The 14,479-nt window shown below is 46.9% G+C and overlaps 1 protein-coding gene across 2 annotated transcripts in view; it reads right to left on the bottom strand.

The window, feature by feature from the left end:
- The window catches only part of SLC12A7 (solute carrier family 12 member 7), a 277,582-nt gene extending 264,947 nt beyond the window's left edge, over window positions 1–12,635 (bottom strand). For both annotated transcript variants that reach the window (XM_032803704.2, XM_032803706.2), the window contains exon 1: window positions 12,446–12,635. In XM_032803704.2, coding sequence (XP_032659595.1) covers window positions 12,446–12,554 — 109 coding nt within the window. In that variant the 5' untranslated portion in view covers window positions 12,555–12,635. The remainder of the gene's footprint in view (window positions 1–12,445) is intronic.
- Between the last annotated feature and the right edge of the window lie 1,844 nt (window positions 12,636–14,479).

Below are 14,479 nucleotides of genomic sequence, written 5' to 3'. Positions count from 1 at the left end.
TTCACAAGCAAAATGTAAAATACATGTATTTTGGTAATTCACAACATAAATTTACAGATTAAAGCAAATTTGGACTTAAAAAAATTATGAAGAGGTCTTCTTATGTGTGAATCACATGCAACCAGGCCATCCTCCCAGACAGATAAGCAGTTATGTTTGAACCCCTTGACCTTCAGATTGCTATCTTGGACCCTTGTTACTTGGGCAACTGAGTAATTGCTAGCCCCTTTCTAGACTAACCACTGGAGAGGACTGGACCCAATATTTTCCCAGAGGATTATACAACTATTTAGTAATCAGCAGTAAAATAATGGTGATCACAAATCCTGGGTTCTATCCCTCGTCTGGGAAAGGTGTGGTTCATAGTGGTTAGAAATAGGATAACTAACTGGTGAAGACACTCTGAAAGACTGCATGGTACAGTGAATAAGACTGGGTTTTGTCATGTTAGAGATATGAATTCTGGGTTGCAGTGACCTTGCATAAGAGCTGTAACTTATTTTTAACAAGGGGAGTGGGGTGTTCAGCAGCAATTACCTGATGGTATCCTAGATTGGAATTAATGTCCTGAGGCCTGGTCTTCACTAGAAAATTAGGTCTCTTGAACTACGTAAGTCAGGGGTGTGTAAAATCCACATTCCTGAGTGGCATTGTTAAGATGACTTAAATCCCCATGCAAGTAGCACTAGGTCGACGAAAGAATTCTTCCTTTGACTTAGCTACTGCCTCCTCAGGAGGTGGATTACTTATACTGATGGGAGAACCCCTCACATCAGCATAGGTAATGTCTACACTGAAGCACTGCAGTGGCGCAGCTGTAGTGTTTAAGTATAGACATACCTTTAGGCGATGTCTACACTAGCAAGCTTACAGCAGCAGAGCTGTACCAATGGAGCTGCACCACTGGGCACACTGTCACTTATGCCGGCGAAATTTATGTCGCTTAGAGGAGTGTTGCTGACATAAGTGGCAGTATAGACATGGTCTTAGTCAATAATAAGGGTAGTAAATTGCATGGGAATTTAAACCGACCTTAGAAGTGAGATTTGAATTCCTGGTCTCCTCTTTCCCAGCTCAGGACATTTTCTCCTAGGCTCAGAGGTATTTGGCAATAGTTTTTGTCCCTCCCTGCTCAAACCATAGCAGAATTGTCATCAATGTCAGTGGGGTTCAGCCTCACACACAAATGTGCAATTATAGCTAAAATAGTATAACATGATCAATGAACAAATACTACTAATGTATAACTGATATTTGAGCAATCAGCATAAGGAACAATAATGTAGACATACAACAGATTGCAGAGAATTTTTGCATTTGTTGCAAAAGGATGACAAAGAAGGGTTCGACAATCTAATGCAACTGCCATCAATTCATTCTCCATCAATCCACCATGAAAAAGTCAAATGGTACTCAAAATTTATATTCCATGTGTTATTTTTTACTATTTCAGTGACATTTTTGCAAAATAAAGGTTTAAATCTCCTGTTAAGGTTACATCATAGATTTCAGTTTAACTATGCTTTAGTTTAACTACCACTGCACCGTAATGGAAAACAGTAGTAACAAAGTTAAACAAAACCAAAATTCTAGTATATAAGCCTTATGTAGATAAGTGTAAAACATTCACTGGATGTGCTAGAAAATATTTACAGAAGACACTTGGTAAAATTCTGCCGCAGAATTGATGGAAAAACTAAAATGATTTCTCTATCTCTGACAGCTAACTCCTGTCTAGGAAACTACATCATCTGTTCCAGAGAATGCTTTCTAATAATTTTCATGAATGCATTTCTGCCTTAAGTATAAACAAAATTTCTTCAAATTGTTAACATTAAAAACAAAAATCAGACTGAAAATCACCAGGAAAACAAACAAACAAAAAATACCATGGAAAAGGAGTCTTGAATCACCACCTTCCATTCCATGAAGTGTCAGAGTATTCTGCTCCTGATTTAACCACAGTTAGAAAATACTGACACTATTACTCTATTATTGCTGTGTTGCTCCCTTCTTGTATTGTTCGTGTCATCCAATATACTGAACAAAACAAAGTGTTTTAAAAATGTATCCAAAAGGCGTCTGAGAAAAAAAAAAGTGTGCTTTAATCTTTCATTACGTGAAATGGACCTGAAATTAATACAATCTGTCTGGCAGACAGTTAAAAACAAAAGCAAAAAACCCTTCAGAATATTGACTGCAGACAATGCATTAATAACAAAAACTATAGGAATAAATTACTCTTTGCTAGGATCATTCCACAATAGACTAAAGTTGAAAATATCCATTGAAATTCGCTTTTTTTTATAATAAATCAACTTGTTCACTTTTGATATCTGTGATTCTCTGAGTAGAACCACCAATGCCAAGAAGATGGCAGAAATTAAATCCCTTTTCTGCTTGCAACACTTGAAGCTGAGAAGAGTTAGATGTTTTGACAATTTGATTACCACAGTCTTTCCCCCTTCTCCGCAATTTGCCTCTCATTTTCCTCTCTCTTCTTTTTACGAAGATTTTGACAATAAATATATCCTTTTTCACATAATATTCTTTAGCAGAACTGGCCACGTGTAAAATAAGTTATTACATGTACATGTACAAATTTTATTTTTCATATATAAAAATAAATTAAGAAACATTATCCATTAAGGTAATTTTAATATTTTCAGTGTTTGATCTATGGAGGTTGATTGATACCAGAATGACCACTTCACTATTAGTGAAACCTGGCGCAAAATGATCTTGGAGTATATAAATTCAGTTAGATAGTATACAATGCTTTTCATATTCAAGTGCATATTCAAATAGCAGAACCTTTTAAATATAGCCTGGAATAAAGACAGTCAAACTTGTGAAGAACAATGTACCCAACAAAGAACAGAAAGTAATTCCAGAGGGTACAGTTAAAATTGTATCTGGTTCCTGAGATTCAGGGATTATATTAGAGGTATAATAATGATACGTGTTGGAATTGTTTTTAAGCATTGTAAAGATGAGTTCAGACCATCTAAATTCTTAAATCGCTTTATAATCTTCCTAGACAACCTTCAAGTAAATGTAGTTGAAAATTATGGAACTGATTTGTCAGACATTCCTTTATCCCTCCCTCCTTATGCCCTCATACTATGATGCACATAAAAATTTATATCAATTAGTATAGCGGTGGGTTCTCATTCTTTTCATCATATAGACCAGGGGTGGCCAACCTGAGCCTGAGAAGGAGCCAGAATTTACCAATATACATTGCCAAAGAGCCACAGTAATACATCAGCAGCTCCCCAGCAGCTCCCCCCACCCAGCGCCTCCTGTTCACCAGCAGCCCTGCCAGTCATCGCCTCCCCACCCCCCTGCACCTCCCAATCAGCTGTTTCATGGCATGCAGGAAGTTCTGGGGGGAGGGGGAGGAGCGAGGACATGGCAGGCTCAGAGGAGGAGATAGGAAGGGGTGGAGTGGGGGCACGGCCTGTGGCAGAGCCAGGGGTTGAGCAGTGAGCACCCCCTGGCACATTAGAAAGCTGGCACCTGTAGCTTCAGCCCCAGAGTCAGTGTCTATACAAGGACACTGCATATTAACTTCTGAAGAGCCGCACTGGCTCTGGAGCCACAGGTTGGCCACTCTTAATATAGAGCATGTTAATCCAGACCGCCTTGAGCACCATCTGTCTTCTCATCTGTGGTCATCTAACATTCCTGTAGTAACTACAGCAATTTCTTATATGCAGGGCCCTACAAAATTCATGGTCCATTTTGGTCAATTTCACCATCACAGGATTTTAAAATTTGTAAATTTCATGATTTCATCTATTTAAATCTGAAGTTTCACAGAGTTGTAATTATAGGGGTCCTGACCCAAAAAGGAGTTGGGGGGCGTGTTGCAAGGTTATTGTAGGGGGGGGTGGTACTGCTACCTTTACTTCTGCACTGCTGCTGGCGGCAGCCCTGCCTTCAGAGCTGGGAAGCTGGAGAGCGGTGGCCGCAAGCCAAGAGCCCAGCTCTGAAGGCAAAGCCACCGCCAGCAGCAGCGCAGAAGTAAGGATGGCATGGTATGGTATTCCCATCGTTACTTCTGTGCTGCTGCTGGCCGGCACTGCCTTAAGAGTTGAGCACCCGGCCAACAGCCACAGCTCTCCGTCCACCCAGCTCTTGAGTCGGCGCAGAACTAAAGGTGGTAATACTGCAACCCCTCTAAAACAACCTTGTGACACACACACACACAACTTCTTTTTGGGTCAGGGCCCCCAATTTGAGAAACGCTGGTCTCCCTGTATACTATAGGGCAGGGGCAGACAACCTGCAGCATGTGAGCTGATTTTCATTGGCACTCACACTATCCGGAGGTCTCTGCATTTTAATTTAATTGTAAATGAAGCTTCTTAAAACATTTTAAAAACCTTACTTACTTGACATAAAACAATAGTTTAGTTATATATTATAGACTTAGAGAAAGAGATCTTCTAAAAAGGTTAAAATGTATTACTGGCATGCGAAACCTTAAATTAGAGTGAATAAACGAAGACTTGGCACACCACTTCTGAAAGGTTGCCGACCCCTGGTATAGGGTAAAAGCACACAAAAGATTTCATAGGGGAAGACCAGATTTCACAATCCATGATGCCTTTTTCATGGCTGTGGATTTGGTAGGGCCCTTTTTATAGGGAAAGATAACACAAGAAAAGTATTTAATGTATTTATAGCTGTTTTAAAGCAGTTTAGCAACTGGAAACAAGGGGAAGAGCCAGAACTGTGTGACCCATCAGTGACACAAAGACCACAATTTGAAAATTTCTGCTCTAATATGTTCCACTTGGAGGAAAAAAATGGTTACTCACCTCTCGTAACCGTTATTCTTCGAGTTGTGTTGCTCCTATCCATTCCAATTAGGTGTGCATGTGCTGCATGCAAAGTCGTCAGAAAGTTTTTCCCCTAGCAGCACCCGTCTGGTTGGCTGTGGAGCCCCCTGGAATGGTGCCTTCATGGCATTCAATATATGACTTTGCTGACCTGGCGCCACCTCAGATCCTTTTTGCCGGTTACTCCAGCAGAAGAGAAGGTGGGCCAGTTTGGAATGGATATGAGCAACACATCTCAAAGAACAAAGTTATGAGAGATGAATAACCATTTTTTCTTCTTCTAATAATTGCTTATATCGATTCCAAGTAGGTGACTCCCAAGCCTTACCTAGGTAGTAGGGTGGAATTAAGGAAACGCTGATAGTAGTACCATTCTGCCGAAAGCTGGCGTGCCAGACAACAGCGTAGTGAGAGGTGAAGGTATGCACAGAGGACAAAGTTGCTGCCCTGAAGATTTCTTGGATCAGGACCTGGGCCAAGAGCACTGCTGATGAGGCCTGGGCCCTTGTGGAATGTGCCATAAGAGCCAGGGTCGGTACTTTGGCCAGTTCATAGCATGTGCAGATGCATGATGTGATCCAGGAGGATATTCTTTGAGATAAAACCAGGAGCCCTTTCATCTGGTCTACCACAGCTATAAACATCTGGTTCAATTTTCTGAATGGCTTAGTGAGCTTGATTTAGAAAACTAGTGCTCGCTGAACATTGAGGGAATTCAGCCTCTGCTCTTGGTTACTTGCATGAGGCTAAGGGTAAAAGACAGGCAGGAAAATATCCTGGCTGGCGTGGAAGTACGACACCACTTTGGGGAGAAAGGCCGGGTGTGGCCTCAGTTGCACCTTGTCCTTGTGGAAAACCATGTAAGGCGGGTCAGAGGTGAGGGCCTTTAGCTCAGACACCCTCCTCGCAGAAGTAATGGCAACCAGGAAAGCTACCTTCCATGACAGATACAGGAGGGAGCAGGTTGCCAGTGGTTCAAATGGGGCCCCATGAGCCTGGAGAGGACCAGGTTAAGGTCCCATGCAAGGACAAGCTGCCTGATCTGGGACGTAGGTGGTCCAGACCTTTGAGGAAGCAACCAACCATAAGGTTGGCAAAGACAGATTGATCAGACTCTCCTGGGTGGAAGGCTGACATAGAAGTGAGGTGTACCTTTATGGAGTACGCCATCAGGCCTTGCTGTTTCAGGTATAGGAGGTACTCCAAGATGAGAGGTACAGGTGCCTAGAGGGTGGGGGGTGTCACACTGGTCACACCAGCAAGAGAATCTCTTCTACTTTGCCAGATACGTGGCTTTTGTGGAGGGCTTCCTCCTGCTGCCGAGGAGGACCTCCCTTACTTGTTCTGAGCACAGAAGTTCCATGGGGCTCAGCCATGAAGCTTCCAAGCCATATTCTGAACTCCTGGTAGAAAGGATGCTTCCAAGTAAATGGAGTGGGCTGTGCAGAACTCCCACAGCTGGAGGGCCTCCTGGTATAGGGGGGAAGAACGGTCTCCACCCTGCTTATTGATGTAAAACATGGCAGTGGTGTTGTTCATTAGAACTGCTACACACTGGTCTTGTAGTTGGGCCTGAAAGGTGTGGCAGGCTAGCCGCACCATCCTCAGCTGCTTGATGTTGATATGTAGGGAGAGCTCGTCCTGCAAGCACAGGCCTTGTGTCTGGAGGTCTCCCAGATGCACATCCCATCCCAGAGACAACGCGTCCGTAACCAGGGACAAGGAAGGTTGAGAGTTGTGGAAAACGATTCCTTCACACACTGCCTGAGGGTTAAGCCACCAGTGGAGGGATGGGAGGACCCGCCCTGGTACTGCGACCACTGAATTCAAGCTGTTGCACCCAGGCAATAGGCCAAGGCAAGCCATGCCTGCAAAGGTCTGAGCTGCAGCCTGGCATGCCGGGTCATGTAATTGCAAGTCGCCATGTGACCAAGGAGACTCAGGCACCCCCTTGCTGTTGTGGTTGGGAATTGCTGGAGGCTTTGAACTATGTACGTGATGGCTCGGAACTGGGTCTCTGGCAGAAGAGCTCGTGCCTGAACTGAGTCTAACACTGCCCCAATGAATTTTATTCCCTGGATCAGTTCCAAGGTTGACTTCCCCAAGCTGAGGAGGACACCCAATCGTTCGAACGTATATCTGACTAAACGGATTTGGGACTGCACCTGCCCCCTGGTGCAGCCCCTGAGCAGCCAATCATCGAGGTAGGGGTATACTTGCACCTGCTATCGACAGAGGAAAGCAGCCACAACCTACATGCACTTGGTGAATACCCGGAGGGCTGTTGAGAGGCCGATTGGCAGGACAGTGAATTGGTAATGCTTGTGGTAGACTACAAAGCATAGGAAGCACCGGTGTGGGGGATGAATTGCTATATGGAAGTATGCATCCTTCATGTCGAGGGCGGCATACCAGTCTCCTGGATCCTGGGAGACCATGTGCAACTTCAACTTTACCATGAATTTGTTGAGTCCGCACATATCTAGAATGGGTCTGAGACCCCCCCTTGGCCTTGGGAATTAGGAAGTATTGGAGTAGAATCCCTTGCCCCTTAGCTCCTGAGGAACCTCCTCCATGGTTCCCATGGCAAGGAGCACCTGCACCTCCTGGATAAGGAGTTGCTCGTGAGAGAGGTCACTGAAAAGGGACGGTGAAGGGGATGGGAGGGAGGGTAGGAGCAGAACTGGAGAGAATACCTCACTTTCACCGTGCAGAGGACCCAGCAGTCCAAATTTATTTGTGACCAAGCACAGTAGAAGTGGGACAGACAATTCAGAAAAGATGCGGAAGAATCTGGAATCAAGGCTGGTGCACCGTCCTCGGGTGCCCCTTCAAAAGGCCTGCTCGGAACCCAGTGATAATTTAGTCGGGCCTTGGTCCTGCCAGGAAGCGGGGTTGGAAGGCTTCCTTCTGCCATTCCTGCCACTTCTTCTGTAAAAGTCCTGCCTCAGCCAAGGAGGATAGGAGCACTGCTACTGCTGTTGGGGCCTGAAGTGTTTGCATGGGGTTGCATAGCAGCCCTTGAATCTTTTAGGCTATGCAGCCAAGAGTCAGTCTGCTCCGTGAACAGGCCCGCCCCATCAAAGGTAGGTCCTGCATCATCTGCTGAATCTCATGAGGAAGGCCGGAGGCCTGAAACCATGAGCTACACCTCATGAAGATACCAGAGGACAAGGTGCGCACTGCCAACGCTGCAGCATCCAGTGAGGCCCATAAAGAGGTCCGTGCCACCACCTTGCCTTCCTCCACTATAGTTCCAAACTAGTCGCTGGACTCCATTGGCACCAGCTCCTTGAATTTGAGCATCGAGTTCCAGGAGTTAAAATTATACCAGCTCAGAATTACCTGCTGATGGGGCTACAACTCAGGATTGCCACTCATCGAGTACACCTTATGCCCCAAATAAGTCCAAGCACTTGGTGTCCTTGGACTTAGATGCTGGGGCTTGTTGCCCCTGCTTCTCCTTCTCGTTCACTGCCACAGCCACCAATGAACAAGGCTGCGGTGGCATGAAGAGGTATTCGTACTCCTTCAATGGAACGAAATACTTCCTCTCAGTGCCCTCCCAGATGGTCTTGGCATTGGCCTGTATGGTCACGATGAGGGGCAGGGCCACCCGTGAAGGACCTTCCGTGGCCAAAATGTCAACCAGCGGGTCCTCTGACTCCACCACCTCCTTGGCCTGCAGAGCCATGTTGTGCGCCACCCTGCAAAGGAGGTCCTGGTGGGTGCAGCTATCTATGGTGGGCAGTCTGGAGACAGAATTGCCCACAACAGCCTTGTCTGGGGAGGAAAACAAGGAGATTAAAGGGGGAACAGGGTTCTCCTGTCCCTCCTGCTCATCAGGAAACTCCTGTCTCACTGACTGGACCAGGTAGACCAGGGTTCTGCTCAGAAACTGGACCTGGTTCTGTGAGAAGGCAGGGGCACAGCACCTCCTCAGGACCCCTAAGGGTGGGGTGACTGGTGGAAGCCTCCGGCACCAGCAGTTCATGGTGGTATGCCCACAGGGTCCAAAATGGCCACTGTGCTGGTCCCTGCCACTGCAGGCTACGGCCCTGCCTCCACCTCAGAGCATCCATGGCCTGACCGGTGTCAGCTCCACTCTGAGTATCTAGGTTCCACCTCTGCATCTGAAGACCAGGATTGAGACTGCAAAGGCCAGGGCAATGCCGAGCCAAGCTGATCCTGGGAGTGGCACCACACTGGAGAGCAGTGTTGTAAGAACTTGCCACAGGTCTTCCCATGCCACCGGAGGCTGAGGTCTAAGTGCTGCCTCCATAAGTCTTGAGTCAAAAGTCTTGCTCCTTTTTTCTGGAGCAAAAGCCCTTACAAATCCTTGCACCGCTCGACTTGGTGAGCCTCCCCCAGACACTTTAGACAAGCACTGTGGGGATCACCTGTTGGCATGGGCTTGCTGCAGGACTTGCAGGGCTTGAACCCTTGGGACTTGGACATGTAAGCCCTCCCAAGGAAAAGCGGCTGGGACAGAGGGTAAACCCCCCAGCCCAACTGCTAACTACTAATACTAACTAAAAACTAAGTAATTGTCATAAGTAGATAGGTAAGGGTTAATTTTCTTTTACCTGTAAAGGGTGAACAAAGGGGGAACCAAACACCTGACCAGAGGACCAATCAGAGACCTGGATTTTTTTTAAAGTCTGAGAGGGAACTGGAAACTCGCGGTCTTTTTGTTTTCCTCGGCTGTGAGTAAACAAGCTTTCTTCTAACTCCATCTTCTTTCAAGTATTCTACTATCACTTTGAGTACAAAGAACCAAAGTAATCGGCTGTGATGTGCTTGATTTGTATTTACATGGGTGTTGATTTGCTGGACTGGTTTAATGGGCTATCTTTAAATCAGACTGTTTATTCCTATTTTCTTTAAGCCATATTCCTGTATTGAGTTCTTAATGCAGTATATTGTTCTGTATTTCTTTCTTTTTATATAAAGTTTCTTTTTAAACTTGTGGGAGTTTCTTCTCCTAGTGAGGCAGAGGGAGAGGATTTCTGTGCCAGGCTAGGGGGGAGGGAAAAGCCCAAGCTCTGGTTCTTACTTTCCTTGTCCCAGGGCGGGAAAGGCTACGGGACAAAGGAGGATGATCTCTGTGTGAAGCTGACTAGTTTGAATGCATAGCTCGGGGAAGCTAGGATTGCTCTCTGGTTGTATTCAAGGAGTTAAGTATAGCATCGCCCAGACTCACCAGGAAAGGGGGGAGCTGGGGATGAGATAGAGACCAGGGTTCTGGTCTTGGAGGTCCCCCAGGAAAGATCGTGGAGAACCCGAGGGGGCCGAAACCCTGGAAAACTTCGGCTGGTGGCAGCGAGATAAGATCCAAGCTGGGTATAAGCTTGGGGAGGTTCACAGTAAGCACCCAGATTTTGTATGCTAAAGTCCAGATTTGGGACAGACGTTTACCACAGTAATATGTATAGAAAACAAAAAACAATGAAGCTAGGGAAATGTGGTAGGACTTGCTAAGCAAGACACCACAGTTCCAATGATCGTCACTGGTGATAACAAGGAATCAAGGAGGCGCCAGGTTGGCAGGGTCATATATTGAGCACCATGAAGGTGCCACTCCAGGGTGCTTCACAGCCGACCCGACGGGTGCTGCTAGGGGAAAAACTTTCTGTTTATGTACATGGCACGCCTAACTGGAATTGATATGAGCAATCACCCAAAGAAGAACAATGTATTTTAATAGAATTTACAATTAAAGAAGGATGATTTGTGGGAAAGGATTGCTAGTATATTGTTCCATTGCACTCAATCATTTTCAAGGCAAATCTTCAAGATGACTATTTAACCCCATTACAGAATTGATTAGTTTCACTAGACCCTCCTTTTTCCTTTACACAAATGTACCGTCTTGCTCTTCCCTCAAACTTGAACAACTACCATTCAGGCAGATGCAATTTTGACAGCAGCACCTAGTAGCCTAAATTACTGACACCTTACTGCCTAGTAGCAGGAAACTGTCCAGCACAGCAGGAAATGATCTGTGTATGGTCCTTGCCAGCAGATGCATGGCTAAATAGATATGTGGTCTAAGGGCAGTAGTGGTGTGAACCCCATATTTACCAAAGATAACATATACCATCTCCCCAATATTTGCAGTCATGCAGACCACCTTCCCTCCTATTGAGCCACTTTCCCTCCTTTTCATCTCTGTAGCAAGTTAGAGCAATTGCTTATATGGGTTTCTAAAATTAGTAGCATTTATGTATCTGTCTTCCAGTTGTCTTTTTCTTTGGAGATGGAGGGAGGGGAGAAATAGCCACACTGGTTACTTTTGCTCTTCATTTTGTTTCCCCACTCTCTCCCCCGCCCCACATACTTTTAGCACACCTCCCACAACCTCTTCTGCATAATATAAGTCCCTGCCACTTGATTCTTTAATCTATGAGGTACTGTCAACCACTTGTTCTATTCCTTCTACTCCATGGGATTCTCAAGCTGGGGGTCAGAACCTCTCAGGGAGTCGCAAGGTTATTACATGCGGGGGGTCGTGAGCTGTCAACCTCTACCCCAAACCTCACTTTCCCTCCAGCATTTATAATGGTGTTAAATATATTAAAAAGTGTTTTTAATTTGTGGTGGGGGGTTGCACTCAGAGGCTTGCTATGTAAAACGGGTCACCAGTGAAAAAGTTTGAGAACCACTGCTCTACTCCATTGGACATCCTGCCCACTGCCTCATTTCTTTTTCCCATCTAAGCTAGCAGCTCCAGTCCACCTCCAGAGAGCACCTCCTTCCTTATGTACCTATCCAGCAAAAGCACATAGCAGACCAGGGGTCAGCAATCTTTCAGAAGTGCTGTGCGGAGTCTTCATTCATTCACTCTGATTTAAAGTTTCACCTGCCAGTGATACATTTTAACATTTTTAGAAGGTCTCTTTCTATAAGTCTATAATATATAACTAAACTATTCTTGTATGTCAAGTAAATCAGGTTTTTAAAATGTTTAAAAAGCTTCATTTAAAATTTAATTAAAATGCAGAGCCCCAGACTGGTGGCCAGGATCTGGGCAGTGTGAGTGCCACTGAAAACCAGCTCGTGTGCTGCCTTCAGCACCCGTGCCTACCCCTGTGGTAGAGCTACTCCTCTAAGACCACCTGGAGAAACAACTAGAAACAAAGAGAATCCAATCCTATATGCCAAGAGCCACTGAACTGGCCCATCCTGCTCTGCGCCCGGAGAAGTCTCCCCACAACAATCCTCCCAGCACTACAGGCCAATACCCTACGGCAGCTACCTGTTCACCTGGATCGTGCGCCAGACAGTTACGTTTAGTGGCCAAAAGAGCTTCCATGTACTCTGGAGGCTGAACGGCCCCTGCAAAGCGCTGCTTGGAGGAGGAGGAGGAGACTCCGGAGACTGAGCCCTTCTCGCTGCCTCCAGGTAACTGAAAGGAAACACTGCCCACAAGCAGAGCCAGGACTGGGCTAGGAGCTGCCGCCGGCAGGGCCTTTTGTGTGCAGAGCCGGGCTCCTCCTGTGTCTTAATCCTAACTCAGGTGTGCGGCTCCCCCAACCCCCGCAGCTCCCCGCTCGCCCGCCAGTGCCGGGGAGGGCTCAGCCCCGCTGACTCACCCGGCTCCCCGGAACTGCACTCCGCCAGCTGCTGGTTCGAGTCCTCCAGCGGCCGGCTGGGCTGCGGCTCCTGCCCCTCCACCGGCACTACCGTGAAACTGGTGGGCATTGTCTTCCGGCGGGGCAGCGCCGAGACTCCGCGCTCAGAACTCGGGAGCTACGGGGCGTTGGCGGCGGCGGCGGCGCCTGGTGTTCCCTCCCCCGGCAGGGAGCGCGGTGAGAGTCCCCGAGCTGCCGCCTCCCTCACGTGAGAGTCATTTCCTCACTGAGTGGGGGTGGCTGGCGCTCTCCACACGTTGGCTTTGATTTTTCCCTGGGCTTTGCAAACCGTTCCCCCGGCTGCCATGTCTAGTAACTTCAGCGTCTGCACAGAGGGAGTCGGAGGAGCCCACGGCCCGGCCAGGCACCCACCCGCACCTCCCTACTACGTAGATACAGCTCCCGAGATCCAGTTTGCAAGGGTCACCCCTACCGCCCCGCTCATAATGATTTTCTGCCCCACACTCACCAGCTGAGCTGAGAGAACTCGTAAAATCCTTGGCAAGCCAGAGTACGGAAGAGACCATGTTTTCACCTCAGTGGCTCTCAGGGTAGAATAGGATAGGCTCTAATATGAGGGCAGAATTGTTTGAAAAGAGACATTGGGGGGCAAGTTCCCCAAAAGACCCAGGTGCCTACCTGCCTCTTTAGGCACCTGAGTCGCAGATTTTAGGTATCCTTAGTATTAACAAAACCCTAGCTCAGCTGCCACTGAATGCTTTAGGCACACACACAAAAAATCAGTGTGCCTACATTTCAGCTGTAAAAGTTCCCTTTGTTTCTATCTCTGAATGTGCATGTTGCTGCCTCATTCCAGGTGTTTAGCTACCTAACCCCAGTAGTATAGAAGGATACACAAACTGGGCAGAAATAGACATCCATCTGCCTCAGGCCTTGCCTATGCAACACAGTTTTGTCCACAAAAGTCAACTTTCCTTGACAAAACAGTGGAGGTGTACACACTGCAATGCTCCTCCCATCAATTTCACTATCCTGCTATGCTATCAAAATAAAACCACCTCAACAAGAGGTGTAGAGCCTTTTGCAGCAAAGCTAGATCAACACAGTATCAATGGACTCGTTGTTGGTTTTGTGGATACAGAATAACACGGCTACCCCTTATACTTGAGTGTCAGTGGAGACACTGCACTTGCTTATGTTGCTGTAAATGGCCGCCAGAAGACAGCAGTCAGCAGACTCAACCCCAAAGACAAAGTGGTGGATGAGGAAGTAGAATTGGAGGATGAGGGTGGAACAGGTGACAGGGTCATCCGGTAGTGAGGTGAGCCAGGATCTCTTCTTGAACTCTCCAGATCTCTTCTCTGGAGGGTTCAAGCCAGTCCCAGCACTCTGGCTCTGGCATGAATGATGCAGGAGAGGGGAGCTCTGGGAAGTACTCATTTCAATTTGATACTGCTCAGTTACATGAGGTAGAGCTATCTTTTGTTTCATTATATGTTAGAAGTGAGTCAAGGATAGAAATGTACATGACTAGCAGTGATTGCATCTGCTTCCCATTCCCCTATGCAGCGGGGGCCCTGCGGAAAAGTTTATTAATGCACACTGAGATTTTATGCAAATTCTCCAGAAAGATCTCTAGGAGACTTTTCTGGAGGTACTCACCAATCGTCTGCTGAAGGTTCTTTGGCAGAGCAGCTTTATTTCTTCCCCCATTGCAGGAAACTTTGCCATGCCAATGGGCAATCACTTGTGCAGGAACCAAAGCAGCACACAGGCGAGCAGCATAGGGACTCAGTCTGAAACCAAACACATGTGGGAGATCATAGAAGATTAGGGTTGGAAGCAGGGCTGGCTCTAGGTTTTTTGCCGCCCCAAGCAAAAAGAAATTTGGCTGCCCCCGCCCCAGCCCTGGGCTCTCCCCCCCACCCCCATGCCACCCCAGCTCTGGGCTCTCCAATAAGAGCCATTGGCACTTGGTAATGCAGATAGTGCTCCCTATAATCGGACACGCGAGAGCGTGCACTGTGCACTGCC

Source organism: Chelonoidis abingdonii, chromosome 2 (genome assembly GCF_003597395.2).
Source record: "Chelonoidis abingdonii isolate Lonesome George chromosome 2, CheloAbing_2.0, whole genome shotgun sequence".
Classification (NCBI taxonomy): Eukaryota; Metazoa; Chordata; order Testudines; family Testudinidae; genus Chelonoidis; species Chelonoidis abingdonii.
Note: the sequence above shows the minus strand (reverse complement) of the source record. Positions and strands in the feature narration are given on the sequence as shown.